At 48.8% G+C, this 26,320-nt stretch overlaps 1 protein-coding gene across 1 annotated transcript; it reads right to left on the reverse strand.

Moving 5' to 3' along the window:
- Window positions 1-14,647: 14,647 nt before the first annotated feature.
- On the reverse strand, window positions 14,648-24,785 carry CKAP4 (cytoskeleton associated protein 4). The gene is made up of 2 exons (XM_015152668.3): window positions 24,133-24,785; window positions 14,648-17,122 (listed from the first exon to the last, which is right to left on the reverse strand). The coding sequence occupies exons 1-2, from the start codon at window positions 24,613-24,615 to the stop codon at window positions 15,797-15,799; spliced, it is 1,809 nt and encodes a 602-aa protein (XP_015008154.3). The 5' UTR covers window positions 24,616-24,785; the 3' UTR covers window positions 14,648-15,796.
- Window positions 24,786-26,320: the final 1,535 nt, after the last annotated feature.

Consider the following 26,320-nt stretch of genomic DNA (forward strand, 5'->3'; position numbering starts at 1 on the left):
AGATGAGGACAGGTGACTCCTTGGAGGGTTTGTCTGTGGAGGGAAGGTAAGGGGAGAGATGGCACTGGAGCTTTTTTTTTCTTTTGTTTTGTTTTTCGATTTTCCAGAACAGGAGAGAGGCAAACATGTTTAAGACTGGACTGGATAAAGCCAGGAGAGGAGAGGTTGAAGAGACAGGAGAGGAGGAAGAGGATCGAAAGTATCTCCTTCTGGGTGGTTGGGGCCATTCATTCAACAAGTATCACTGAACCCTTAGCTACATGCTTGGGCACGATAGCACAGTGGTTCAGAGTACAGTCTCTGGGCCAGGCACAGTGGCTCATGCCTGTAATCCCAGCACGTTGGGAGGCAAAGCCATGGATCACCTGAAGTCAGGAGTTTGAGACCAGCCTGCCCAACATGGTGAAACCCCATCTCTACTGAAAATACAGAAATTAGCCAGGCGTGGTGGCACATGCCTGTAATTCCAGCTACTCAGGAGGCTGAGGCATGAGAATCACTTGAACCCAGGAGGCAGAGGTTGCCATGAGCCAAGATCGCACTATTGCACTCCAGCCTGGGTGACAGAGTAAGACTCTGTCTCAAAAATAAAAAGTACATAGCCTCTAGAATGTCTGCATCTTGACTGGCTCTTACTAGCTAAGTGACCTGGTCAAGTCACATAAGCCATATGAAACTCAATTTCCTCAGCTGTAAATGGAACTAATAATACAACCTGCTTCACACACTTGTGAGGGATAAATGAGTTAAACATGAAAATAATAATGGTAAACATTTAATGAGCACTTACTATGTGCTTATGATTTAGTTGTTTCAGACAGGTGGGTAAATCCAGTCCCTGTTACTCTACCTGGCCAGAAACAGAAGTAGAGATTTTTTTTTAATGTATTTTCTTCTGAGATTTTTTTTTGTCAGGATACATCAATCTGTGTAATACAGACATACACGTATATATTCGACAAATCTTTGTTAGGTGCCTAATAATAATGCTCTAAGACTTCACAGATTTACTTCTCACAAACACTCTACGAGGTAGGTACTATTATAATCACCTCATTTTCCAGGTGGGGAACTGAGGCAATAAGTTTAAGTGTTTGCCCCAAGTCACACACCCAGGTGGTCTGGCTGCAGAGCCTGTTTCTAGCCACAAGGCTATCCTGCCCCCACCAGCTCCAGGAATAAGTCCAAGGGTAATACCAGGAGAGCGGGTAAGAGGGCCACAGCCACGGATGCAGGAATAGTCTGGAAAATGGGAAGTGAGGTAGGAGGACCCTGAACAAGTCTCACCTACCCTATCCAGCGCTCACACTTCTGGTGCTGGCTTTGTGGTGCTGGGTGATTCTAGCAGGATCAGAGGCCAATGGAGAAATAAATACCCAGAACCATCAAAATACCCATTTGTCTGTTAATGATAAGCCTTTAGACCTCCAGAGCACCCACTGAAATGACTCCAGTGGAAAGAGACTCTGCGCGGAGTCAGAGGCTGGGGGTGAGGGGACCGTCGATGGGGTTTCTGAAGCATAACAAGGCATGTTCGGTGGCTGCCTGAGCAGAGCCAGAAAGGGTTCGCCTGCTGACTTCACTTTTTATCTCTGCCAAGGAGCACCCAAGGCCACCACAGACTCTGCATCAAGCCATTTCTGGAAGGCAGTTCCATCAAGGAAGAGAATAGGCTCTGCTATTACAAAATGCAGAGACGGGCAAACCACCAGTGTGTGCTGTCTGTAGCTTTAATTGTTTCTTTGGGATTAAGCACTCCTCCAACAAGGGCCGGAGCAGGCTATAATGTCATGCTGGATTCCAGTCGACTTGGGGTGGTTTGACAGGCTGCCCAACCTGAGCATGTGACCCCAGGGGAGCTGTTTTAAGGCTTTTTTCTTCCTCCTGCTGGACTCACTTAGAGAGATTTGAGCCCCCCAACAAAAGAAACTTCCCAGCCGCACCCACCTCCTCTCCCAGACCTTGCTTCTGGTTTCTTCCTTCTGTAACCCACTTGGAATTCTTGGCTGAATCATTCCAATTCTCTCCTGATGGGATCGCAGAATGTCAGAGCTAGAAGAGGCCATCAGGAAAAACTGGGCCAAGCTTCTTAATGACAGGTCGCAGCTACTTCCAAGCAGTCTGGACTAGAACGCTCATCCACTGCGGCTGCTCCCTCCCGGGCCGCTGCACTACAGTGCCCTCTTCTGGTAGTGGATGGAAATTGCCTCTGAGTGGCATCTGATTTTCAGGACTGTCTTGTGGCTCCGACACCTCCTCGGCATAGACTTTCTCTGCAGAGGGGTTCCAGGGGTTGAGTGTGTAGGCTGCCTCTCTGCAGATTTTACTCCCTCTCTCCTGTGCCCCTCCTTATCTCAGCAAGCCCTGGTTCCTTCCCGTGAAGGCTAGGAGGAAAGTAGCCATCTGCAGAATAATGCGGAGAGGGCCTGCCATGGTGGGCTTTAGTTCTTGGCCAGAAGAGCCTCTGTTCTTGGTAAGAGAAGCCAAATTGCACAAGAAAACCCAAAGATCTTCTTTGATGTACAAAGCCATGAAGTCACAGGCCTTAAAAGAGGTCGACAAAGAGCCCAAAGTTTCCATCAGGTTGACAATTTCCATGTAATTCATCTCACTCACTGCAAGGATCAAAACACCAAATGCTTCCAGGAGCCACACACAGGAGGCCTAAATGAATGGAGAAGCAGACACCAGTGAGTGGTGGGAAACGTGAGAATCTAGAGGCCACAGGCCCACCTGAAGGCACTCACAATCAAAATTCCAAGCTCGGCAGGGCGCAATGGCTCATGCCTGTAATCCCAACACTTTGGCAGGCCGAGGTGCAAGGATTACTTAATCTCAGGAGTTTGATACCAGCCTAGGCAACATAGTGAGACCCGTCTCTATGAAAAAATCAAAACATGAGCCGGGTGTGGTGGTGTGCACCTGTGGTCCCAGCTACAAGGGAGGCTGAAGCGGGAGGATTGCTGGAGCCCCGGGGGCTCAAGGTTGCAAGTGAGCTATGACCATGCTACTGCACTCCATCCTGGGCAATGCAGTGAGACCCTGTCAAAAAAAAAAAATTCTAAACTCACCTTTTGCAGGCCAACTATAGGAGGGCTCATTTCACAAGCCCGGCATTTCAAATTCCCCACATTTAGTCAATTTCTAAGTACTATTTATTGAGCACTTCACTGTCATGGCCGCTGTCCTAAGATGGAGTAAGCCTCACAACAACCCTATGAAGCCGGCACTGTTGTTAGCATCGTTTGCATTTACAGGTGGGGAGACCGAGGCAGGGAGCGCTTAAGTGACTTTCCCAATGTCAGACAGAACATGCTGTGACCGGGAACTCAAATAGTAAGGCTCAAGAACCCAACTGATCCAATTGTTTATCTTTTTTTTTTTTTCTTTGAGACACGGTCTCACTTGGGCTAGAGTGCAGTGCTGCCATCACGGGTCACTGCAGCCTCGACTTCCCATGCTCAAGCAATCCAGCCTCGACTTCCCATGCTCAAGCAATCCTCCCACCTCAGGCTCCTGAATAGCTGGGTCTACAGACGTGCACCACCACACCCGGCTAATTTTTATATTTTTTGTAGACATGGGGTTTTGCCATGTTGCCCAGGCTGGTCTCAAACTCCTGGGCTCAAGCAATCCACCTGCCTTGGCGTCCCAAAGTGTTGGGATTACAGGCGCAAGCCGCTCCACCCGGCCAGAACCCAGTTTCTTAACCACCAGTATTATATACACAGTACAAGTACATAGTTGTATCCTGGGACATTATGGGAAGCGATTTTATTACTATGGGAAAGGGAGTATGGTTTTATGGACAAAAAGCAGGCTTTGTTAGAGACAAACAGAGTCTGAGTCCTGCTGCTACCACAGACTGTGTGCTCCCAGAGCAAGTTAATGACCATTTCTTAGCTGCAGTGGCTGATCAGTAAATCAGAGGCAACCATTTTTACTCCCTGGGATAATCGTCAGGATAAGTGAGATGATAAATGTGTTCCACCTAAGGCATGACATCAAACGCAAAACACAGTTATGGGTTGCTACTATTTAAGTTAAGGACTAAGCATCCAACATTGGACTTGCCTGATTTAAAGGGTGCCACCTGCACTTCTTTTTTTTTTTTTTTTTAATAGAGTCTTGCTCTGTTTCCCAGGTCGGAGTGCAGTGGTGCGATCTCGGCTCACTGCAACCTCCACCTCCCAGGTTCAAGTGATTCTCCCGAGTAGCTGGGATGAGAGGCAAGTGCCACCACGCCAAGCGAATTTTTTGCATTTTTAGTAGAGATGGGGATTCATGGTGTTAGCCAGGAGAGTCTCGATCTCCTGACCTCGTGATCCGCCCGCCTCAACCTCCCAAAGTGCTGGGATTACAGGCGTGAGCCACTGCGCACTTCTTAACTAGCTGGACGTAGGAACAATAAAGGTCTTTAGGTATCTAAACTTCTAACAAAAGATTCGTATTAAACAAAACCCTTTATTATTATCTAAGTTTTCAAAAGAGGCTAATTAGTAGGATAGTATACACATTACAAAAGCATTCATGTCACAGATAAATACACACATAGATCTTTTAAATAGTGGATTTTCCTGGTATTTTTAATGGTACAATTGGATTTTATCCCTTTTCTGAAACAAGTGCTAAAAATGAAGAAATCATTCCTGTGATCCCTGACTCAGACACTAGATGGCGATAAATTCACACTTCAATTATGTTCCCTGGGTTCCTACTGCCAGTCAGACCGATTTGGGGCTATTCCCCAGCTGAAAGTTCAGGGGCTTGACCTGCTTTGGATTTTTTACTGGTGCATCCCGGCATCTCCTGAAAGTGAAGTCTTCAAGTGAGGTTATCCAAGATGTCAGCCCGGCCCGGCCAACTCTCCCCATTTCACCCCCAACAAATGAGAAAACATTAATTGTGACCCAATGTGTGCTGGCCCCCATGGGAGCCACGAATAGACCGTTGGGTAAGACAGAAGCCACCCTGGCCCCTAGAGATCTGCTCACCGTCTAGTCCTTTTTCCCTCAGGCCTCCTCCTGCCCACCCGAGGCTCCAAAAGAATCTTGTGCAATGGCTAAAGTCAAGGAAAGTTGGATCTGGAAGAGAACATGAAGATGACTTTATCTCCCCTCGCTTTTCAGATGGGAAAACAGATGGAGGCCCAGAGAAGGAAAGTGAATTATCCCAGGCAGCACAGCCTGGCAGGCCAGCATTAGGATCAGAGTCCTGATTCCAGGTCACTCACTTCCTCCATCCCTGCTGTTCTTGCCACCCCTGGAGTGCAAACCAAGATCAAACCAGCGAATGGAAGAAAACAGAATAGACCTAGGTTTCTGAGTTTCCATGAAGGACTCGGGGAGGCAGGATGCGTCCTAACACCAGCAACCACACCCAACTGGAAATGCCTCTTTCAACACAACATCACTAGGTATTTGAACACAGATGGGCTGGGATTTCCCCCACAGGCCCGTGACCCAACAGGTATTGCTCCTGAGTGTCCGCTGCCACACGCGGGGGCTTGCACAGCAAGGCCAGGCTGCCACACCCCTTCCTGCCAAGAGTGGGTCTGACAGCCTACAGCAACTCAACTGCCCTGAGTTTCCGCTTACTTCTGAGCATTTTGGATCTGTGCTCAGGCCTGGAGTGGAGCCACAACAGATTGTGGGTGATAAGAGAAGAAATTAGCCCCTGTCTTCTTAGCCAGTTAGTGTTTGAGCTTGGGTGAACAACTTCCTGTCTCTGAGGTCCAACCTCCCCATCTGTAAAACAACAGAATTTAGATTAGAGCGTCCTCTCAGCCTTGGCTTTCTAAGGCCTGTCACACAGCTATTTAGCTGTCATTACTATGAAAAGTAATTAATCATGCGTAAATGCAGCACTTCATGTAACATATGTAGGCGTCATTTGTTTTCTGATCTGTACTAGTTTAACTATTAAAAGTATAAGTTTTCTCTATGTGTTTCTTCCCCTTTAAAAAAAAAAAAGTTTAATTACAAAATATTTCTGACCTATGAAAAGATATCAGGAATATGGGGAGGCCAGGCATGGTGGCTCACACCTGTAATCCCAGCACTTTGGGAGGCCAAGGTGAGTGATCACTTAAGCCCAGGAATGCAAGACCAGCATGGGCAACAAGGCAAGATCTTGTCTCTACAAAAACACAAAAATTAGCCAGGTGTGGTGGTGCACGCCTGTTAGTCCCAGCTACTACTTGGGAGGCTGCGGCGGGAGAATCACTTGAGCTGGGGAGGTAGAGGCTACAGTGAGCCAAGATCGGCCACTGCACTGCAGCCTGGGTGTATATACGTCACATATATGTACCATCTTCCCATATTTTTTTATTTTTCTGAACAGAGCAAGACAGTGTTCAAAAAAATTTTAAAAATGGGGAGATGGGTATATATGTGATACACAAACATAGCAAAGTGTTCATTATAGTCTAAGTAGTAGATATATGAGTGTCTGCTGGACAATTCTTTCAACTTTGCTGTTTGAATTTTCATAATAAAATACTGAAAGGAGAAAAAAAGGATTACGAATGATATCATGAATACTTACGTAGCCCCCACTCAGCCTAAGAAATCAAATGATCTGAATTTGGATATTCAGTCTCCTGGTCATTTCTTGGTACTTTTACTACAATATACAGTATTATTTTACATGGTAAAATGTCTTAGTTTTAAGAATTAAGGAATTTCTGCAGTGTCACACTGTGTATTTTGTCTGCAGCTTGTTTTTTGACCTGGCATTTTAGTTGTGAGATTCATCCCCACGATGTGTGAGATTAGGATTTCTTCCTTTTTGTTGTCATTTTGAGGTCTGTTGTATGAACGAGTCATAGTGGATTTACTGATCTTGTAGCTACTTTCTCGGTGCTTCCACTTTTCTTTCTTCCTAAGCGGCGCTGCTGTGCCCACTCTCTCCACGGCTCCATGTCGCCTTGTGCACGGAAAAGGGGGCACAGTGGTGTTCAGGTGCTCTGTGGAGACACACATGGCCCCTAGCACAGGTGACCCGGGTGTTCAAACTATGTCCTCGGGAACCTGTATTTCGCCAACTCTTGGTTCTGTTTTCTTCTCTGCTGGCCTCATTCTCAGTGGCCTCTGCACATGTGGTGGCCTTTAGCAGCCCTGAGCATTTATCTGGCCAGCTTGGCAGTCCTGGTGGGCAGAAGGCATCCCTTTCCAGAAAGTTCCAACAGTAGTCAAGGGACCGCGTGGCGACCTGTGTTCCTCCTGCACAAGTCAGACCAGATTTCTGATTGGCCAAACCTGGGTCATGCACTCAGCCCAGGCAGTCTCATAGAAGCCAAATGGACTGGGAGTGGGGAAGGGGTGATTCCCTAACAGAAAACAGACAAGTGGTCACCAAACGAAGGAGGACTGGATGCTGGGCAGGCAACAACAACACATGTCCAGGACCCAGCAGTCCTCATGTGGTCCCTTGACCGCTGCACAGGTCACCCTGCATCTGATTATGGTGCCATTTACATGTCTGTGTCCCCTTTTCGGCTGGGAACCACTCAAAGAGGGAGACCTCATCTTTCATCTCCCCTGAGCAAATGCAGCTCAGCACCCGGTTTATAATAAATGACAGTGGGAGGAATCAATCCCCGGACCAAACACATCCTGAAGAGGGGGAAGGGCAATTCAACCGTCTGCCTCCGAGGTTTTAGTTCCTCCCTCTGCAAACCAAGTCAGAGGGGTAAGACGAAGAAAACATCCACTACACCTCACCCTCTCTTTTTCTCTCCAAGTTACTGACCATCAGGACAAAGGCATTGTCCAGTTCAGAAATCCGTATGTTCTCAAACAGCTGCTCTTTATTGAACACCTACTGTGTCCCACACATTTTTTTTATTTATGGCAGGGCAAGATTCATCCAGATAGGAATGTTTCCAGCCTTCTGTGAATATGCTGGACACAACTGTACACTTTAATAGGGTGAATTTTATGGTATGTGACTTTTATCTCAGTAAAGCTGTCGTTTTTTAAAAGAAATACCAAGTCTTATATGATTTCATCTCTGTAAAATTCAAAAATGGGCAAAGTAGTCTACGGTGATGGCAGTCAGAATAGTGGTTTGATAGAGGGTATTGACTGAGGAGCAGGGGGAGCCCCTGGGGTGCTGGAAACGCTGAATGTCTTGATCTGGTGGTGAGCACATGGAGATATCGTGTGCAGAAATTCATTCAGTCGTAGATTTCAGATGTGTGTGCCTTAAAGCACCAACATTATACCTTAACAAAAAGTAATCCCAAACAATAATGTCTTTTTAAGTGAAGAAAAGAAACCAGTTCTATAGCAGTACAAAATTTTAATGGTTTACCATTAAAATGTAATGGTTTGCCATTACTTTTTTTTTTTTTTTTTTTTTTTTTGAGACGGAGTCTCGCTCTGTCGCCCAGGCTGGAGTGCAGTGCATGATCTCAGCTCACTGCAAGCTCCACCTCCCGGGTTCACGCCATTCTCCTGCCTCAGCTGCCCGAGTAGCTGGGACTACAGGCGCCACCATGCCCAGCTAATTTTTTTTGTATTTTTAGTAGAGATGGGGTTTCACCATGTTGGCCAGGATGGTCTCGATCTCCTGACCTTGTGATCTGCCGCCTCGGTCTCCCAAAGTGCTAGGATTACAGGCATGAGCCACCGCGCCCGGCCCTGCCATTATTTTAATGCCAAAAAAGCGATTACTTTTGAACCAACCTAATAACTCAAGCTATTGGGTTCTCAACCTGGCTACCCCACTTACTAGCTATAACTAGGAAGTACTTTGTCCAAGTTACTGAATCACTCTGTACCTCAGTTTCCCCATCAGTAAAATGGAGTGGCTAATAGTACCTACCCTTAGGACTATTATAATGATTTAATGAGATAATCTTTGTAAAACCTCTAGAGCAGTGTCTGGCACATAGTAAATGCTCAATCAACTTTAGTTTTTTCTGTTATTATTGATGTGGGCCAAGCACAATGATCTCTGTGGATACAGAGATGAAAGAGCCTTATTCTCACGTGGAACACACCAGAAGCAAGCAGTTATGATACAGACAGAGGAGCGCTTTGACAAGAAACCTGGAGTGTGAGCTGTCATGGGAGGAGCTCCCAAATTCAGCCTGTGGTTTGGGTTGAGGGATGCAGAGAACGTGCAAAGGCACCAAGAGTGACAGAATCAGGGGCTGCATAAGGGGTGGTTAAGCAATCAGGGCAGCTACAGAGTTCACAGAAGAGGAGGCTGGAGGGCAGGAAGACAGAGCAAGGGAAAAGCTCCTTCTTGGCCACAACCTAGAGCCAGGCTGCTCCCAAGGCCAAGGGGAGAGCTGAGGGATTTAGTGGGGAGGGGACGCAGGCAGATTTGCTTTTGAGAAAGAGAATGCTGGTCACCGTGGAGGATTTCCTGAATGGGAGCCAGGCTAGAGACAGGGAGACCAGTTAGGAGGTTGTACCCATTCCTCAAGCATATACTGCAATCTGTATAATACATTGTCCCGCCTGTTTCTGAATGTCTCCTCCCCGCTGCTTCATGAGCACCATGAAGGCAGGAACCGTATCTGTAAAGTCATCTCCTTAGTCTGGCAAAGAGTATGTGCTCTCTGAATATTGTTGAATGGATACTGAGTGCATGGACTGCATTTCTGATCTCAGTTGACCAGCAGAGAGCACCATGGGGAGAGGCTGCTGCTGGAACCCAAAAGGCTGGGAGGAGGGGACAGAGGTGGATGTGTCAAGGCTTCAATCCTAGGAGATGTGGAGGGAGGGGAAAGGGGAGAAACAGAGAAACAACGGGTGACTCCTGAGCTTCTGATTTAAGCAGGGAAGGGGTCAGCTGCACCATTTACTTTGAGGGGAAACGACTTCAGTTTGGATCCCAGTGAGATTTCTGGGGGTGTGGGGGGTGCAGCAAGGTGTCCAGATGTTACTGGAAGAACAGATGAGTAGCTCAGAGGTATGATCTGAACTAGGCAGAGGGATTTAGGAATTATTATTATCTAGGTGGCAAATTTCATGAATGCATATAAAAGTCTAGAAAATGCCTGCATCGTTTTGGCATCAATGTTGAAATAAAAAGTGATTTAATGCATTCATTCACGCCCATCCTTGTTATAAAAAAAAATTGAGATGACACTCATAAATACACTTTTTATATTTCCTTTTAGGCTATAGCCTCCGGCTTTTGATATTTCTTTTTAGGCTATAGCTTCATTTTTTCCCTCTGGTAGAAATAAATACACCTGACACCACAGAATTTTAGTCTTACTCTCTAATTCTAGCCTAGTGGTCCTCAAAGTGTAACCCCCTGACCAGCGGCATCAGAATTACCTGGAGCTTGTTACAGATGCAGATTCTTGGGTCCCTCCCCAAACCTCCTGACTTGGAAATTCTGGGACCTGCAATCAGTGTTTTGTTTTGGTTTTTGGGTTTTTTTTGGGGGGGGGGGAGTTTTTTTTTTTTTTTTTTTTTTGGAGATGGAGTCTCGCTCTGTTGCCCAGGCTGGAGTACAGTGGTATGATCTTGGCTCACTGCAACCTCTGCCTCCTGGGTTCAAGCAATTCCCTTGCCTCAGCCTCCCAAATAGCTGGGAATACAGGCACATGTCCCCATGCCCAGCCAATTTTTTGTTTTTGTTTTTGTTTTTTGTTTTTTTTTGGAGAGACGGGGTTTCACCATGTTAGACAGGATGGTCTCGATCTCCTGACCTCGTGATCTACCCACCTCCGCCTCCCAAAGTGCTGGGATTACAGGCATGAGCCACCGCGCCCAGCCCGGTGTTTTCACAAGGTTTCAAGGTGACTCTGATACGTGTTACAATGCGAGAGTCACTAGTCTGGCCCAATGCCATCATTTTGCAGATGAGGAACATGAGATACAGAGAAATTAAAAGATGTACTTGCCTGACATCACACATTGGCCATAACAGGACATGATCCAGACATCTGAAGAAAGACTAAGATCAAGCTACACAGCCTAAATAGAGGTAGCTACCTTCACTGCAGTGGTGGTATCAGGAAGAAATGATGTCTTCAAGGGGTTGACTCTGCAATGCCATCTCAGTCACAACTTCTTAGGCGTCTGCTGAAAGCCGGGCGCTATGTCAGTCTCAGAAGTAAGGCATGGGCATTGCTGGAAACCATGAAGGACAGCACATTTTATCAAAAAATGTCTCACCCATTGGAGGCCTTCTGTATGAGTTAGGGTCCCTTCAGGAAACAGAAATTAAGTGAGTAATTGAATTAGGGGAATTTCAGCGTGCAGAATTGTGACCTAATGAGGTGTGGTGAACTACTCAAGCCACTGGTCTCCTGGGCCTTTCCTTTCCTTACCATTACTCCCTATTCGTTTTCCTCCTCCCTCTCTGATCATTCTTTCATGGGTTCTTTTCCTTCACATCTCCTTTATCTAAGCAATCTCATCCACTTCCTTAATTTAATAGTAAGTATGGATGAGTAATCCTGAAAGCAGGCCTCTCAACCGAGCTCCAGACCTGGCCAGCCCATGGGGTCTGTCTGTACAGGCCATATGAGCACAAGTCACCTTCTTATATCCTCTCCCAATCTGGGAGGGCCATTGTCTTGGAGGCTTCTCCCTTCCTCACCCCACAGGCATTCAGCAGCATCCAACCTGGCACGTCTCTGACATCCATCTGCAACTCTCATCCTCAGGGCACATCGGACCCAGCCTGGACCACTACTTCCCAATGTCCACCTGCCCTCCTCTTGCTCTCCTCCAATCCTGCCAATGCAGGGGCACTCTAAAACCCAGTTCTGACCATGATTACTTCCCCCGCCCCACTTAAACCCTTTTGTTTATTCCTCATAGTTCAGATCCAAAGTCTCCGGGATGACACGCAAGGCCTCCAGGTCCTGGCCCCATCAGCCCTCTGACCCCATCTCCACCCCACTGCCCACCTCTGCTTCCTCTATTCCAACAGCAAGAACTGTGCTCAGCCTCTCAACTCTCCTGACCACTTCAAACCCAGTACCTTTTGCTTGGTACCTGACAACCCTATTTTTAGAACTGGGTTCAAGTTTTACCACCTCTTTATGTAGACACTTCTTTAAAACAAATCATATACACACACCAATTTTTGAGCTCACAAGGAAGGATAATTTCAAAATATGTTATCACTGGTAAAGTGTGGGCACCCACCCATCAGAACAAATGCAGGCCCTGGGGCTGGAGCAGAGTCTCGTGGTCTCTGCTATACTAGAATATTAACCTATTAGATGCTGGGTTGTAAAGAGGTATAGTGGTCCAGAGAGAGGACATGCAGGGCGCTCAGGGCAGAAGCTATTCACCAACTGGGACAAAAGTATTTCAATATTTTAACCTTTGGTATGATCCGTGCATGCATGATCACTGATGCACTTATGATGTGCCAGATTCTGTGCTAAGCTAACCCCTCTCAACACGCTACCTCATTCAGTCCTCACACCCACCCTGTTCCATCACATCATCTTCATCACCACCACCGTCATCATCTCCATCTCCACCATCATCTCTATTAACACCATCACCATTCTAAGTGACTTGCCCAAGGCCACACTGTCAGTGGTATAGTAGTCTCCTCACCAGGGTGCTGTCAGTCCTGCCTGAGAAGTTTCACTGCAGCCTCTTATCCTGGTGCTGGATCTGCAATTCAACCAACATGTTCAGTAATTTGTGTAAATTATTTGTTCAAAGGGCAGAACAACCTGTTTCCTGAAGGTTCCCATTACTCATGAAAGCATTCCAAGGTACTTCCCCTACGCCTTCAAAAACCCATTCTAACCACCTCTAGACCAACCATGGCACAACTGGCCACTCCTTCCTCTTGGCCCAATACACCCAACTATAGCACCTGTTTCTTTATAATACCTACCATTTTACATGACTGTCATCCCCACTGGGCTAGTCCTGTACATTTTAATTCACTGATACTTAGCAAAATGCCTGGCTATCGGCCCAATAAATGTTTGTTGAATGAATGAACACTATTGAATGAATGAACAAGACTGAGCTGCATTATTTGGTTTAAGAACTCTAACTGCCCCACCACCAGAAATATGTGAATTCCTAATATATTCCTTTTATTTTCACCACTTGAATTTATATTTATCAGACACTTGTCAATGTTTTCTTTTATAATATTAATGAGAATCTATTAAACCACTCCATAGTCAGAGATTAGCAACCACAGAAATGGTGGCAGGAGAAAGAGCAAGAACACACTCAATGCAACCAATTGGCCTGAGAAGGAAATGAATTTAATTTTTTCCATGCATGCGACCTTACGCTGTTCTGCACCCTCCCCAAGTGGGTGAAAGTAGCCATTTAAAGCATACGTGTCAATACTTAAGACTTTAAAATAAAAAGTAAAATGGTTTTGAATTAAACTAGAAATGATTTACAGAGCCTGTCCTGATTTGCTGACTGCTTTGGGAAAAACTTCCAGCTCCGAGTTGTGAAGCTTTGAGGGATCCAGAGTGCCTGACAGCAATTCAGAGATGACGGGCCCTCCAGCCTGAAAGGGGGACAACAAGCCACAGGGCCTCAGGTCCTAGCCACCCTCTACTCCCTAGGTGGGAAAGAAGAAATCTCTTGCAGCCTCGGGCTCTGGAACAGGACAGATGTTCCACAGGCCAAATGGACCTCCACTGGTGTCACTGGATGGTAGAGGATGCTGTCCCAGTTAAAGCAAGGATGAGGTACAAAGCTTAGCCCTGCCACTTCCTAATGAATGATCTTGTATGAAGCTTCTCAGCCTGCTGTCCCTCTGTGAAATGGGAAATGATACCGCCTACCTCGGGGGACTATAAGGAGGAATAACAGGTTATTACGCATGCTGAGCACAAGACCTGGCACACAGGTACTCAATAAACAGCATGTGGTTTTTATTGGGTGGAGGGTGGAAGGCAATCCAGGGAAGAAAACATGTCCAGGTGTGCACTAGGGCTGAAGGTCACTCAGATGGTCTGAGACACTGGTTCTCAACCCTGGCTGGACATTAGAATCAGAGAGGGAACCTTTAAAATACCAGTGCTGGCTGGGTGCGGTGGCTTACGCCTGTAATCCCAGCACTTTGGGAGGCCAAGGTGGGCGGATCACAAGGTCAGGAGATTGAGACCATCCTGGTTAACACAGTGAAACCCCGTCTCTACCAAAAATACAAAAAAAATTAGCCGGGCATGGTGGCGGGTGCCTGTATTCCCAGCTACTCAGGAGGCTGAGGCAGAATGGCCAGAACCTGGGAGGCAGAGCTTGCAGTGAGCTGAGATCGCACCACTGCACTCCAGCCTGGACGACAGAGCGAGACTCCGTCTCAAAAAAACAATAAAAATAAAAAATAAAAATGCCAGTGCCAGACTCTTTATGCCTATTCAATCGGCATCTGTTGGGGCAGGGCCCAGGCATTTTTTAAAGCTCCCAGGAAGATTCTAATAGGTAGTGAGGGTTGAGGTCCTATGCTTGAAGACAACAGAGCTGGAGACAAGTAATCATTGAACACACTTGCTAACAGTCCATCAAAGCAGGCCCCCAGCCCAAGAGTGAGGCCATCTTGGTTTCAGAATTAAAAGAAAAAACAGCTTTAAAATAGTAAACTTACCTATTTGCTAATCGTTTATACCACATGCTAATAAAACACATCATAATTACGAAATTCTCAGAATGCAACCACTCTGGAAAAGTCATAACAAAGCTCAAGTGTTTATTAAGAATTAAAAATACTGTAAATAAGCCATACAGTTCATTTCACAGTAAACTAAACAAAACCTTTTTTTTTTTGTACTTTTCAGATTTTTTTTTTTTTTTTTCAATTTTTTTTGGAAGGGCAAGACAGCCATTAAAGAACAATACAGCTCAGAGGGAAGGGAGATACAGCAAACAATTACAGAAACGCAGTATGCACGCTCCTTGCCGACAGACAGGGCTGCCCAGGCAGCAAACCTCTTCATGGACATCATGTTAAAATAAAAGGACCTGGCCTACATTCCCCAGGGAGACCCCCCATTCCACTGTGGACAGCTCTCCTAATGCGTTTTTTGAAAGAACCCAAAGACTCCCCTTTCTGGGAGCCTAAACCTCTGCGTTCCTTGGTGACCTCTTGAGAGAGAACACGGGCCGGCAGCGGGGACAGAGGACACCGGGACTCTGCTGGGTGGAGTGCTTCACATTCAGAACCGTCTGGATGCTTTGCATAGTTACCTCTGATATCATAAGATGCGTCAGGAAGAGAAACGACCCACACACCACAGGGGAAGGCGGCCCTCAAGCAGCGGATTCCTTTCAAAGACAGACCCAGGGGCTTCTCCCCTCCTCATTCAGAGCTGACAGCTATGAGCTTTAACCGGTTCCAAGTGGAAGACAAGTGAGAGATATCTCATAAAAATTTCGGCCAGAAGTACAAAAAAAAAAAAAAAAAAGTAAAATTAATTTTCCTTAAAGACAACTGGAAATAAAAGTGTCCCCCAAAACCACCTTCTTTTTTTACTTGAAATCTGCCAGCCAGACAGGATTTCTGAGGTTAATCTGCTTCTGTTAATCCTCAATTGAAGCCTTTATCATTTTTCTCTGACTAGAGACATCCATGAAAAGCCACCTGTTATTCACAGGGGCTGCGCTTCAGGAAACTAACCAAACTCTGAAGCAGAGAACTTAAAACATCGTCAATAAATTAACTGGGCACGAAAATACAATGCCTTGGTGTTCAGGTGGTGACAACTGCTCTTCAAGAGGGGACAAGAAATTGGGGGGTGGGGGACACATGGGAGAAAACCACACATTTTTTGGTCATGAGAAATTGGACTTTAAATCCGCGCCCTGCACACACAATTCATTTAGACCTTTTCGTGAATCTTCTCCACTTTCACGAACAACCTATCCAGATCATTCCTCAGGTCATCTAGTAAACCCTTGGCTGATTCCAGGTTGTTCTCGTTGCTTTCTATTTTGACGGAATATGCAACCAAACTGTCCACAGCAGTCCTGAGCATTTTCAAGTCTGCCTCCACTTGGCTGACTGAGGCTTTCAGGTTGTCTAAAGAAGAAAGTCTGTCCAGGAAGTCCTGAGGAGGCAGACGGGCGGCCTGGGCTTGGTCCTGACTGAGCAGCGTGTGCACCTGCTCCTGCACTTTCTGGAGTGATTCCACGGTGCTGGGGAGCTCCCCCACACTCCTCTTCAGCTCCTCCACGTCGCCGTAGAGCACCAGCTGGGCCTCACCCAGGCTCCGCACCGTGCTGGCCAGGCCATCCTGGTCTGCCTCCGAGGACCCCAGGCCTTCCAGGCGCCCCTGCAGGGCGGCCAGGCGCTGCTCATGCTCCTGGCTCTTGGACAGGAGGGACTCCAGGCTCTCGGTCTGGCGCGCAGAAGCCACCTGCATGGAGACCACCCCGTCCTCCACGTGCTGGAGCCTGGAGTCCAGTCCCTGACTCTTTTGCTGGAGCGCCTCAAAGGCTTCCGAGTGTCTGAAGCCTCCATCTTCCTTCGGCCCATGGGAATCGGACTTCAGCTGGCGGAGCTCTTCCTCCAGTCTCCGGATCTCCTCCGGGAGGCGGGAGACGGACTCCTCGGACCTGAGAAGCTTCTCCGTGAGGGCCTGCAGGGCGAGCCGCTCCGTGTCGGCGGCCTCCTTGAAAGCCTGCTGCTCCTGCTTGAGGCTCACCAGCTCGCGGACCTCGGTGTAGACGTCGGACTCCATAGTCTGAAGGGTGCTTCTCAGGGCCTCCATGTCCCACTCTCTGGACTTGGCTGAGGTCTGTATCTCCTTCACAGCTTCCTTTAAGGCTTTCAAATCCTGCTTGTGCCCCTCCGATTCTTCCAGGGAGGCAACCTTTGCCTTCACGTCGTTGATCTCCTTCTGGCTCCTCTTCTGGACTTCTGTGAAGATGGCGATGTTGTCGTTGATGGATTTGGTGAGCTCCGTCAGTCGCTCCTCCACCGTGTTCTCCAGGGATGTGAAGTCCCGCTCCCGGGCGTCCTTCACCACATGGATCCCATCCGAGAGGTCTTTGAGAATCTCATTCTGGAGTTTCTGCAGCACTTCACTGATCCGGCTGACCTCACTCTCCCCTTGCTTCACAGCTTTCTCTGTGAGGTCTTGTTTATGTTGGGAGCTTCTCAAGATGGACTCAAAAGTTCCAAATGTGGCTTGCAAAGACTGCACCTGTAATCAAAATCCAGACGTTAATTGCTGAGAAGACCTGATGAGTTTCACATGATAGAACTTTTTTTGTCTGCCCAGCCTCCAGGTCCTGTTTTTTCCAGAATGGCATCACAATTTTCCTTTGGAGAAACATCCTTCCACACATAGTCCATATGGTTTTGAGGACCAACCCTACGGCCCCCTTCTAGTGCTCCAGGGATGATTTATAACCCAGGCCTGACTAATCAGGCTGGACAGCACAATGATTAATAACCTGGGTTTTAGCCTGATGTGGCACATGGTGCCACTTTTAATACTTTGTTGCAAAAAAAACAAGGAAAAGACAGAAAACAAGTACCTGACTCTATCAAGTCCCTCGGTCTAACCATCACGCAGGAGAGACATGTCATGAGGATGCAATCAGCCGAACCCACAATGTGGACAATTCTACAGGACAAAGAACCAGGATCTTCAACAACTAAGTGGCATTTTAAAAGAAGGAAAGACAGGAAACTTATAGGCCGAAATAAATTTAGGAAAATTTTCAATCAAGTGTAATGTGTGGATCTTACATAGATCCTGATTTGAACAAACCAACTGTTAAAAAGACACCTTTGAGCTGGCCCTGGTGGTGTCCACCTGTAGTCCCAGCTACTTGGGAAGCTAAGGTGACAGGTTGCCTTGAGCCCAGGAGTTCAAGTCCAGCCTGGGCAACAGAGTGAGGTCCTGTGTCTAAAACAACACAAAAATTTAAAAATAAATAAATAAATTTTTTAAAGCCATTTTTGAAATAATCAAGGAACTGTGATTCTGGACTGGGTGTCAGATGACATTCAAGAAATACTGTAAACTTTGTTAGGTATGATATACTGTGTTCTGTTAAAACAAACAGGGAAAGGAATAGAAAGGGAAGGAAAGGAAAGGAACCCTTATCAGTTGGAAATAAATCCTAAAATGCTTTGGGTAAACTAAGAATGTCAGCCAGGGATTCACTTTAAAACTAATTCCTAATTCACTATCCCCTGGATCTGCCAGGACAACATAGGCTCTTCAGAGGCCCTAGAGCCGAACTGCCAATATTTTCTGAAGCCCTGGACCCACTTCTGCCCAGTAAATTTTCTGGCTTCAGGACAGGACAGCCTCTCTGCTTATGTTATGGCCATTCAACAGCAACAGCATCTGGAGAACAAGGGAGACCAGGTTGGGCACCCATAGGGCAAGAGAGTGGTTCAGAATCAGACTTCTAACTCCAGCCAAAAAAAAAAAAAAAGCAGATGCCAGGTGTGCTGATGGAATGAAAAAGGAATGGCAAAACATCAGTAATTCTTGAAACTGGGGTTCATTATATTGCTTTTTTGTTTATGCTTGAACACTGCCATGATAAAAAGTTAAAAAATAAAAAGAGTCCGTCCACTGGCATGGACTCTTGAGCCAGACTGCCTAGGTTCAAATCCTCGCTTGAACACTTCCCAGCAGTGTGATCTTAGGGAAGTTATTTAGCTTATCTGTACCTTGGTTTCCTCAGTTGAAGGATGAGAAAACAGTACCAGACTCATATGATTCTCTGTATGAGGATTAAGTGAATTAATAATATATCAAATACTTAAACTGTGCCCAGAACATAGTGAACGCTCAATACATGGCAGCTATCATCATCGTGATTATTTCTCGTTTCTTCTGAAGCACCTGGTGAGTCTGCAGATTCCTAGAACTATCTTCAGTCCAATGCCAAAAGGCAGGAGGATAAACTGAAACGGAATGTGAACAGCACACCTCAGCTCTTGTGCCAGCCCCACCAGTAACCAGCTCTGTAAGCACGAAGAGTCACGTTCACTTTCCAAGTCCCAGGCTCATCATCCAGTAGCAAATAAGTCTCTAAAGTGCTGTCTAGCTCCATCGGTCTGTTTTAAGGCAGATTAGAGTAAGGTTCTCAGGGGCTCCAGAATACTAGCCAATTTCCCTGCCCAACCAAATACAACCCAAGTCTTAAAGGACACTCCGTGAAGGTACTGGAGAGAGCCCATCTCTGAAACTAGGTTACTAAATCACAGTGTCTGCCTGTTCTAAGCATAGCACTCAGAACAGAGGTGTGAGCAGGTGAGCACGGTACCTTCAACATGGCAGGCTTTCTTCCAGTGTTTTTTGATGGAATCACAGAATGAGGAAATTTAAGCAAAGCCTGATGAGCTGGCCCATGTCTCCTCTGATCCCTGCCAGTCCTGACCTGGGCTGGCTCTTCACAAATGGTTAGGAAGGAGACTAGAACAGCAATTATACCCAACCCCCAACACTATAAAAAGAACATGGTGTTCCCCTACTGAGGGTACTATGAGTTGCGCATCTTTATGTGAAAATAACTCATTATAATCAATATGCATAGGAAATATCTGTTCCCCCAACAAATGTGGGATGCCCACTAAGTGGTGGGCAGTGGGCAAGATGCCAGAGATGAAATAATGGCTAGGATGCTTGCCCTCAAGGTTACACCGTAGGGTGGGGGGACTGGGTGTTAGCAGTGGTTGACATTCAACCAGCCACTTATGATGGACCAATAATTACACAAAGGACTTCAGATACATCATCTCATTACACCCTCATCATCATCTCATGAGTTGGTGGCTCCCAATGATCTCCATTTTACTAATGAGGAAACTGGTAAGTGGTAGGCTCAAATGTCAAAATCCCAAAATGCTTGATTTCAGAACCTGAGCTCTTAACCACTATGTGATATGCTCAGACAGGGGCACTGACTTCCAAGTGCTCTGAGTACCTGGAAGAGAGGCTGCCAATTCCTGACGCCCTGACTCCTTAGCCAGAGAATCTAGACAAGAAAACAAAGAAATATGAACAGGGAACTCACGCTTCCACAAATAGGTCCTAGTCTCATTAAACTGTCCCTACCAGGTCTAAGCCTACTCCTACCATTCTTTTTTTTTTTTTTTTTTTGAGATGGAGTCTAGCTCTGTCGCCCAGGCTGGAGTGCAGTGGTGCAATCTTGGCTCACTGCAAGCTCTGCCTCCCGGGTTCACGCCATTCTCCTGCCTCAGCCTCCCGAGTAGCTGGGACTACAGGCACCCGCCACCACGCCCGGCTAGTTTTTTATATTTTTTTTAGTACAGACGGGGTTTCACCATGTTAGCCAGGATGGTCTCGATCTCCTGACCTCGTGATCCACCCGCCTCAGCCTCCCAAAGTGCTGGGATTACAGGCGTGAGCCACTGCGCCCGGCCTACCATTCTTTATATCACACTGGATCTGCCAGGGCAACACAGGCTCTTCAGAAGGCCTAAAGATCAACTGCCAACACTTTCTGAAGCCCAGGACTCACTTGTGCCTGCTGAATCCTCTGGGTAAGGACAGGCCAGCCTCTCTGCTTGTGCTACAGTCATTCAGAAGATTTGAGTCATTCTCCAATAACAAGAATATCTAGCTGGAGGACAAGAGACAGGTGGGCACCCAACTCCAGCTACACCACTTATGGTCTGTGTGTGACCTTGAACGAGTGACACAGCCAGTCCTCAGCTGCCCCATCTGCAAAATGGTGCCACTAAATGATACCTGCCTCAGAGGGTGGCTGGAAGAACAGAAATCATGACTATAAAGCATTTAATAGCATGGCTGACTGACAGTGAACACTAATTATACTGTAAGTGTACTTCCCTGCTATGAACCAAACTCCACCCCCCAATAAGTCACCAAGAGTTATAAAGGGGTTCAAACTCAGGATGTCAGAGAACCAAACACAACTGGTTCCTCAATGCAAAATAATTATTTCCTGGCCACCCCAAAGATGCAGACAGGGTGGCCACATTCTGTGGCAAATCCTAACACTGTTCTGGCCATGTTCTGAGTCTCAAGTCAATGAAACATTTATTGGGCACCTACTATGTACTAGGCTAAATAGTGGAGTGGTTAATAGTGTTCTAGGAGTTAGACAACAGTTTGGATCCTAGCCCAGCCACTTACTAGCTATATAACCGCTCAGTCACTTAGCCTCTCATTTTTCTCCTCTGTCAAAGAGGGCTGATAATAATTCTTACCTCTTGGGGTTGTTGTGAGAGTCAGGAGATGATGCATTTTCAAATGCTTTGCATAGTGCCTGGCACGTAATAAGTGCACCACAAATATGACACATTAAATAATAGTTTTATTACACTACTAAATTAAAAGAAAAGTGGTCAGCCAGGCGCAGTGGCTCACATCTGTAGTCCCAGCACTTTGAGAGGCCAAGGCAGGAGGACTGCTTGAGCCCAGGAGTTTGAGACCAACCTGAGCAACACGGCAAGACACTGACTCTACCAAAAATTTAAAAAATAAATAGCTGGATGTGCTTGTGTGTGCCTCTGGTCCCAGCTCCTTGTGAGACTGAGGCAAGAGGAATACTTGAGGCCAGGAGCTCAAGGCTGCAGTGAGCTATGATCACACCACTATGCCCCAGCTTGGTGACACAGGGAGACCCTGTCTCTACGAAATATAAAATATGAAATAAAAAAAAGAGAAGTCACTATTTCAACGATTTTAGAGCCATGAGGATTCTTAAAAGTCTGGATGGAGCCCTCTTCTCATTGTGTGGAAGGGAAAACTGAGCCCCAAAGAAGAAAGTGATCTATATACATAGCTGTGATGGAGAGGGGGTGAAGAAGCAAAAAGAAGAGACTAAGGGAGGGGCAGGGAGAAGCACAGAGAATTAACCTGGATTCAAGACCTTCCCTATTTTGGCCTCAACTTCCAACCTCCCCTCTCTCACAATTTCCTAAATGTGACTCTGCCACTGGCATGGTAGCCACCTCCTCTCTCTCGAACATGCTCAAAATAGTGCCCCTGCCACGGTGTTGATCACACTCCTTCTCTCAACATTTATCGATCACCGGCTAGATGGCTGGCACTACCCTGGCCACCAGGATACAGGCGAAATTCCACACCCTCCCTCTTCTGAACTTTCATGGGAGTTACCCTCGACTGACACCTCCTTATGTGCTGCCCAAGTGATTGGTGTCTTTTGCTCCTTCATACCCTCCCACAAAGCCTACACAGAGCCCCGCAACTGTCAGACTTTAATAAATATTATGATTGATTAGTAAGTAGGTGGATGAAAGAGAAGAAACAGAGGCTAGTGATTATACTCCAGCAGTATGTCTATTTTTTAAGAATGGTTTGACATTCAGGATAGGCAAAGCAGCACTGCCTACTTAATTCCCTTAGAAAAGTCACCTCCCTTGGCCTGCAGCGTTTAGCAGGCTGACTCATTCCAGTCGTTCTGCCAGTCTTTTTTTTTTTTTTTTTTTTGAGACGGAGTCTCGCTCTATGGTTCAGGCTGGGGTGCACTGGCAGGATCTCTGCTCATTGCAACCTCCGCCTCCTGGGTTCAAGCAATTCTCCTGCCTCAGCTTCCTGAGTAGCTGGGACTACAGGCATGCGTCACCACGCCCCGCTAATTTTGGTATTTTTAGTAGACACGGGGTTTCACCATGTTGGCCAGGCTGCTCTCAAACTTCTGACCTCAGGTGATCCGCCCGCCTCGGCCTCCTAAAGCGCCGGGATTACAGGAATGAGGCACCACGCCCGGCCGTGCTCTGCCAGTCTTAAGAGGAAACTCCTAGTCCTGCACACTCAACAAAAGCAGAGAGCAACTTGGCAGGACAGACAGCATGCTGGGAAAAGGAGGCAGCGGCTCCGGGACCAGAAGTGGCGGGATTTTTTGTTTCAGTCTTGCAACCAACTTTCATTGAGCAATGACATAGTGAAGAGCGAATGAGATAAAAGGGGCCGTACTTGGTATGGAAAAATCACAGAAGGGCGGAAGCTAAGCACCTTCGCCTTGAGAGTTGGGTCCGTCCATACCTGAAATGAACCCCTGTGGACCCTTAACGAACAGGGCAGTGGACTAGACATTTGCATGTGTCTGCCACTCACCAGCTGGGGACTTTGTCAACTCACTGCTCTGTCTAAACCTCAATGTTCTGCTCTGGAAAATGAAATCAAAACTGTTAGTCCTCCCTCCCTCCCAGGGTGGCTATAAAAATTAGGTAATATGTGAGTAAGCATTCTAAACACCATATAAATGTGGCTAGAAGTATTATTCACCAGTATGATCTAGTATTTTTGGCCCTTCCCTTCCCCTAAAGCTGAAGTAGGGCCGGGCGCAGTGGCTCATGCCTGTAATCCAAGCATTCTGGGAGGCCGAGGCAGGCAGATCACTTACGGTCAGAAGTTCGAGACCAGCCTGGCCAACACGGTGAAACTTTGTCTCTACTACTAATAAAAAATCAGCCAGGCGTGGTGGCACATGCCTGTAATCCTGTAATCCCAGCTACTCAGGAGGCTAAAGCAGGAGAATCGCTAGAACCTGAGAGGCAGAGGTTGCACTGAGCTGAGATCGTACCACTGCACTCCAGCCTGGGCGACAGAGCCACACTCCCTCTCAAAAGAAAACCCCAAAAACGCTGAATGAGGACTACGTCAAAGGCCCACCTGGGCAGGCTGGTCCAGTACAGGACAAGGGAACTAAAGATAGATGGTATTTCATTTGGACCTGCAAATGAGTAAGAATGCCAGCTCCGGGTCTATTAAAAACCCCGCTGGGATGTCTTCCACAGGCAGAGCTGAGGTGGGGCCTTGCCTGAGGCTTCCAGGGATGCGCTGGCTTCCCTTCCAACCTCCTTTTCAGACAACTCTGCCCATTCAGCGGTTCCTAATCCAGAAAGAATGGGCTCCCAGGAGCCTGCCGGCTTCCTTACAGGTCACCGCTAATGCCCTGTGACAGGCCCTTGGCCCACCCTGCCAGGCAAGCCTGGCCATCCTCGCGGCGGCCCATCCCTCGGGGCCGATTCCTCCGCAGCCATTAACAAAGGGGGTCTGGGGACTGCCTCAGAACTAGGGGGCCGCATGGAGGGGGTGTCTAGGCCAGGGCCCGCCAAGGAGGAGCGACCGGCTCCCGCCTCGGGGCCTGGGCAGGCAGCAGGAAGGGGCCTGGCCGTGGGTCCGGAGGCCGCAGTCGATGGGGCCAGTGTGGGGGGGCCGGGGGTACCCACCTTCTGCTCGACGCCCTGCAAGCCCTGGCCCAGTTCCTCCCTCTGCCGGGAGAAGTCCTGGTGGCTGCGCCGGACCTGCTGGACCTCCTCCAGGACGTGGTGGACGCACCAGCCCGAGAAAGCGGCCGCCGCCACCAGGGCGAGGTAGAAGAGAAAGTTGAGCGCCCTGCCGAGCCTGCGCGAGCAGGACGCCGAGGACGAGGCGGCGGCGGCGGAGGAGGAGGACGAGGAGGAGGACTTGCCGCCGCCGCCGCCGCCGCCGCCGCGGTGGCCGCCCTTGCCGTGTGCCTGGTTCTGCGGGTGCTGCTGCGGGTGCTGCTGCGGGTGCTGCTGCGGGTGCGGCGCGGGCGGCGGCGGCTGCTGCGGCGCCGGAGGCGGCTTCTTCGCCACGTCATCCGCGCCGCCCGACGGGTGGGCACCCTTCTCCGAGGGGCTTGCGGCGCCGTGGCCGCCCTTGGAGCCCCTTTGTTTGGCCGAGGGCATGGCGGGCCTGGCGGCGGCTCAGGCCGCGGGCTGGGAGGCGAGCGAGCGCGGCGCGCGGCCCGGGAAACTTGCTGGGGCTCCCCCGGGACTGGGCGAGCGGCACGCGGGCGCTACTGGCGTCGGAGCGGCCGAGAGGACGCGCGGCCGGGGAAGGAGGCCGGGCCGAGGAGGCGGGAGGAGGGGGCCTGCCTCCGCCGCTGCGGCGCCGACCCCGCCTCCCGGTAAGGGAGGCCGAGCGAGCCGAGCCGGGAGAGCCTGCCACGCACGCCGGCCCGGCGGCCCCTCCTCCCCGTCGCCACGACCCCAGAGAGGGAGGGCCGGGCGGGGTCTACGGGGGCCGGGAAGCCGGCGCGGGGGCGGCCGGGCGCGGGGTGGGGGCGCGGCGGGGTCTGCGGAGGTTGCGGCGCGCGCCGAGGTGGCCGCGAGGGTAGAGGAAAGGAGAGGAGAGGAGCGGAGGGCAGGGGAAGCGGCCGAGGTGGGGCTGGCGGCCGGGCGGGTTCCATGCAGGACGGGGGCGGAGGGCCAGGTCGACCCCAGCCGTGCGGGCCAGCAGGGTCGACGGGGGCCGGGGATGGGCGGCCAGGCGTTGTCGGAGGCACGAAAGCCGGGGTGACTCTGCGCCGCGGGCCAAGCGCGACCCCCTCCCTTCCCGACCTGTGCGGAGAGGAGAGAAATGAAGGGGGCGCCCAAGGAGCCCTGGCCCCAGGAGTGGGAGTCAGCGGATGGGAACAGATCACCCTTCCTTTCCGCCGGGAATTGGGGGAATCCCCCTGCTTTCACCCTCCCAGCCCGCCATGAGGTTGGGCTTTGTCCTTTGCCTTGGGTTTGAAGGCGGAGGCACAAAAGGCTGTCCAAAATCCAGCCAGCTTCGGAGGCATGTTTGATGCGAGTTAGCAAAGATTCTCGACTGCGGTAAGTCTGTTCAAGGGGACGCATTCACCGAGCGTCCCCGTTAGCCAAGTTAGCCTGCTGTGGCCAGCTCTTTACTTTTTCCCCCCGAAGCCCCTTCAGCTCTGTTTTCCCTTTGGGGGTCATGAAGTTTGTCCACGGCCGCTACTCCGGGCAGCCTCTGGGATGGGTGCTGTGGAGCCAGCAGCAGCCGCACAGAAAGAGGCAGATCAGGGTCGTCACCCCTACTTTTGTAAAAGGCAATCTAGTATTGCCAGGCTGTGTGCTTAGCGACTCACATATGTTCCCGAAACCTCACAAAAGCCCTGTGAGGTAGAAATTATTTTACCCATTTTGTAGGAAGGAAATTGAGACTGAGCGAGCCGGCTTCGGATTGGCCCAAGGTCACATATAGTCATCATTCGAACCTCACTCAGTCCGCTTCTTTCTGAAGTCTGTGCAGCTGAATCACTTCAAAATGGGAAGGAAACGGGGGCCCAGGGAAGTTAAGCAACTTGCCCACTCACTAAGTCTAGTCGGTGCTGGGGCAGGGACAGAACTCACTCAATTCCACTGCTTTCCCCAATTCCTGGTGAGTGGTGTGTGCTTGGCACTGTGTGTGCCTGGCACTGTGTGCACCTGGCACTGTGTGTGGTAGGAATGCTGTTTCTTCTGTCTGTAACCTCCTCCCGGTTCTGTTAACAAAGACAAAACCATGCCCTGCCCTTAAAGCCTATAGGGTTCAAATGCCACCTCTTTGATGGTACTTTCCCTATAACACCACTTGATACCTCTCATGGGACTTAGCAAGTAATTG

This window comes from Macaca mulatta, chromosome 11, assembly GCF_049350105.2.
Source record: "Macaca mulatta isolate MMU2019108-1 chromosome 11, T2T-MMU8v2.0, whole genome shotgun sequence".
In the NCBI taxonomy this organism is placed as follows: domain Eukaryota; kingdom Metazoa; phylum Chordata; class Mammalia; order Primates; family Cercopithecidae; genus Macaca; species Macaca mulatta.

What these genes read in the sequence shown, in the direction of transcription:
- CKAP4 (XM_015152668.3), bottom strand. Translation starts at nt 24,615, where the DNA reads ATGCCCTCGGCCAAACAAAGGGGCTCCAAGGGCGGCCACGGCGCCGCA. An exon ending in TGCAGGGCGTCGAGCAGAAG is followed by an intron (nt 17,123 to 24,132) that starts GTGGGTACCCCC and finishes TTTTGATTACAG; the next exon opens with GTGCAGTCTTTGCAAGCCAC.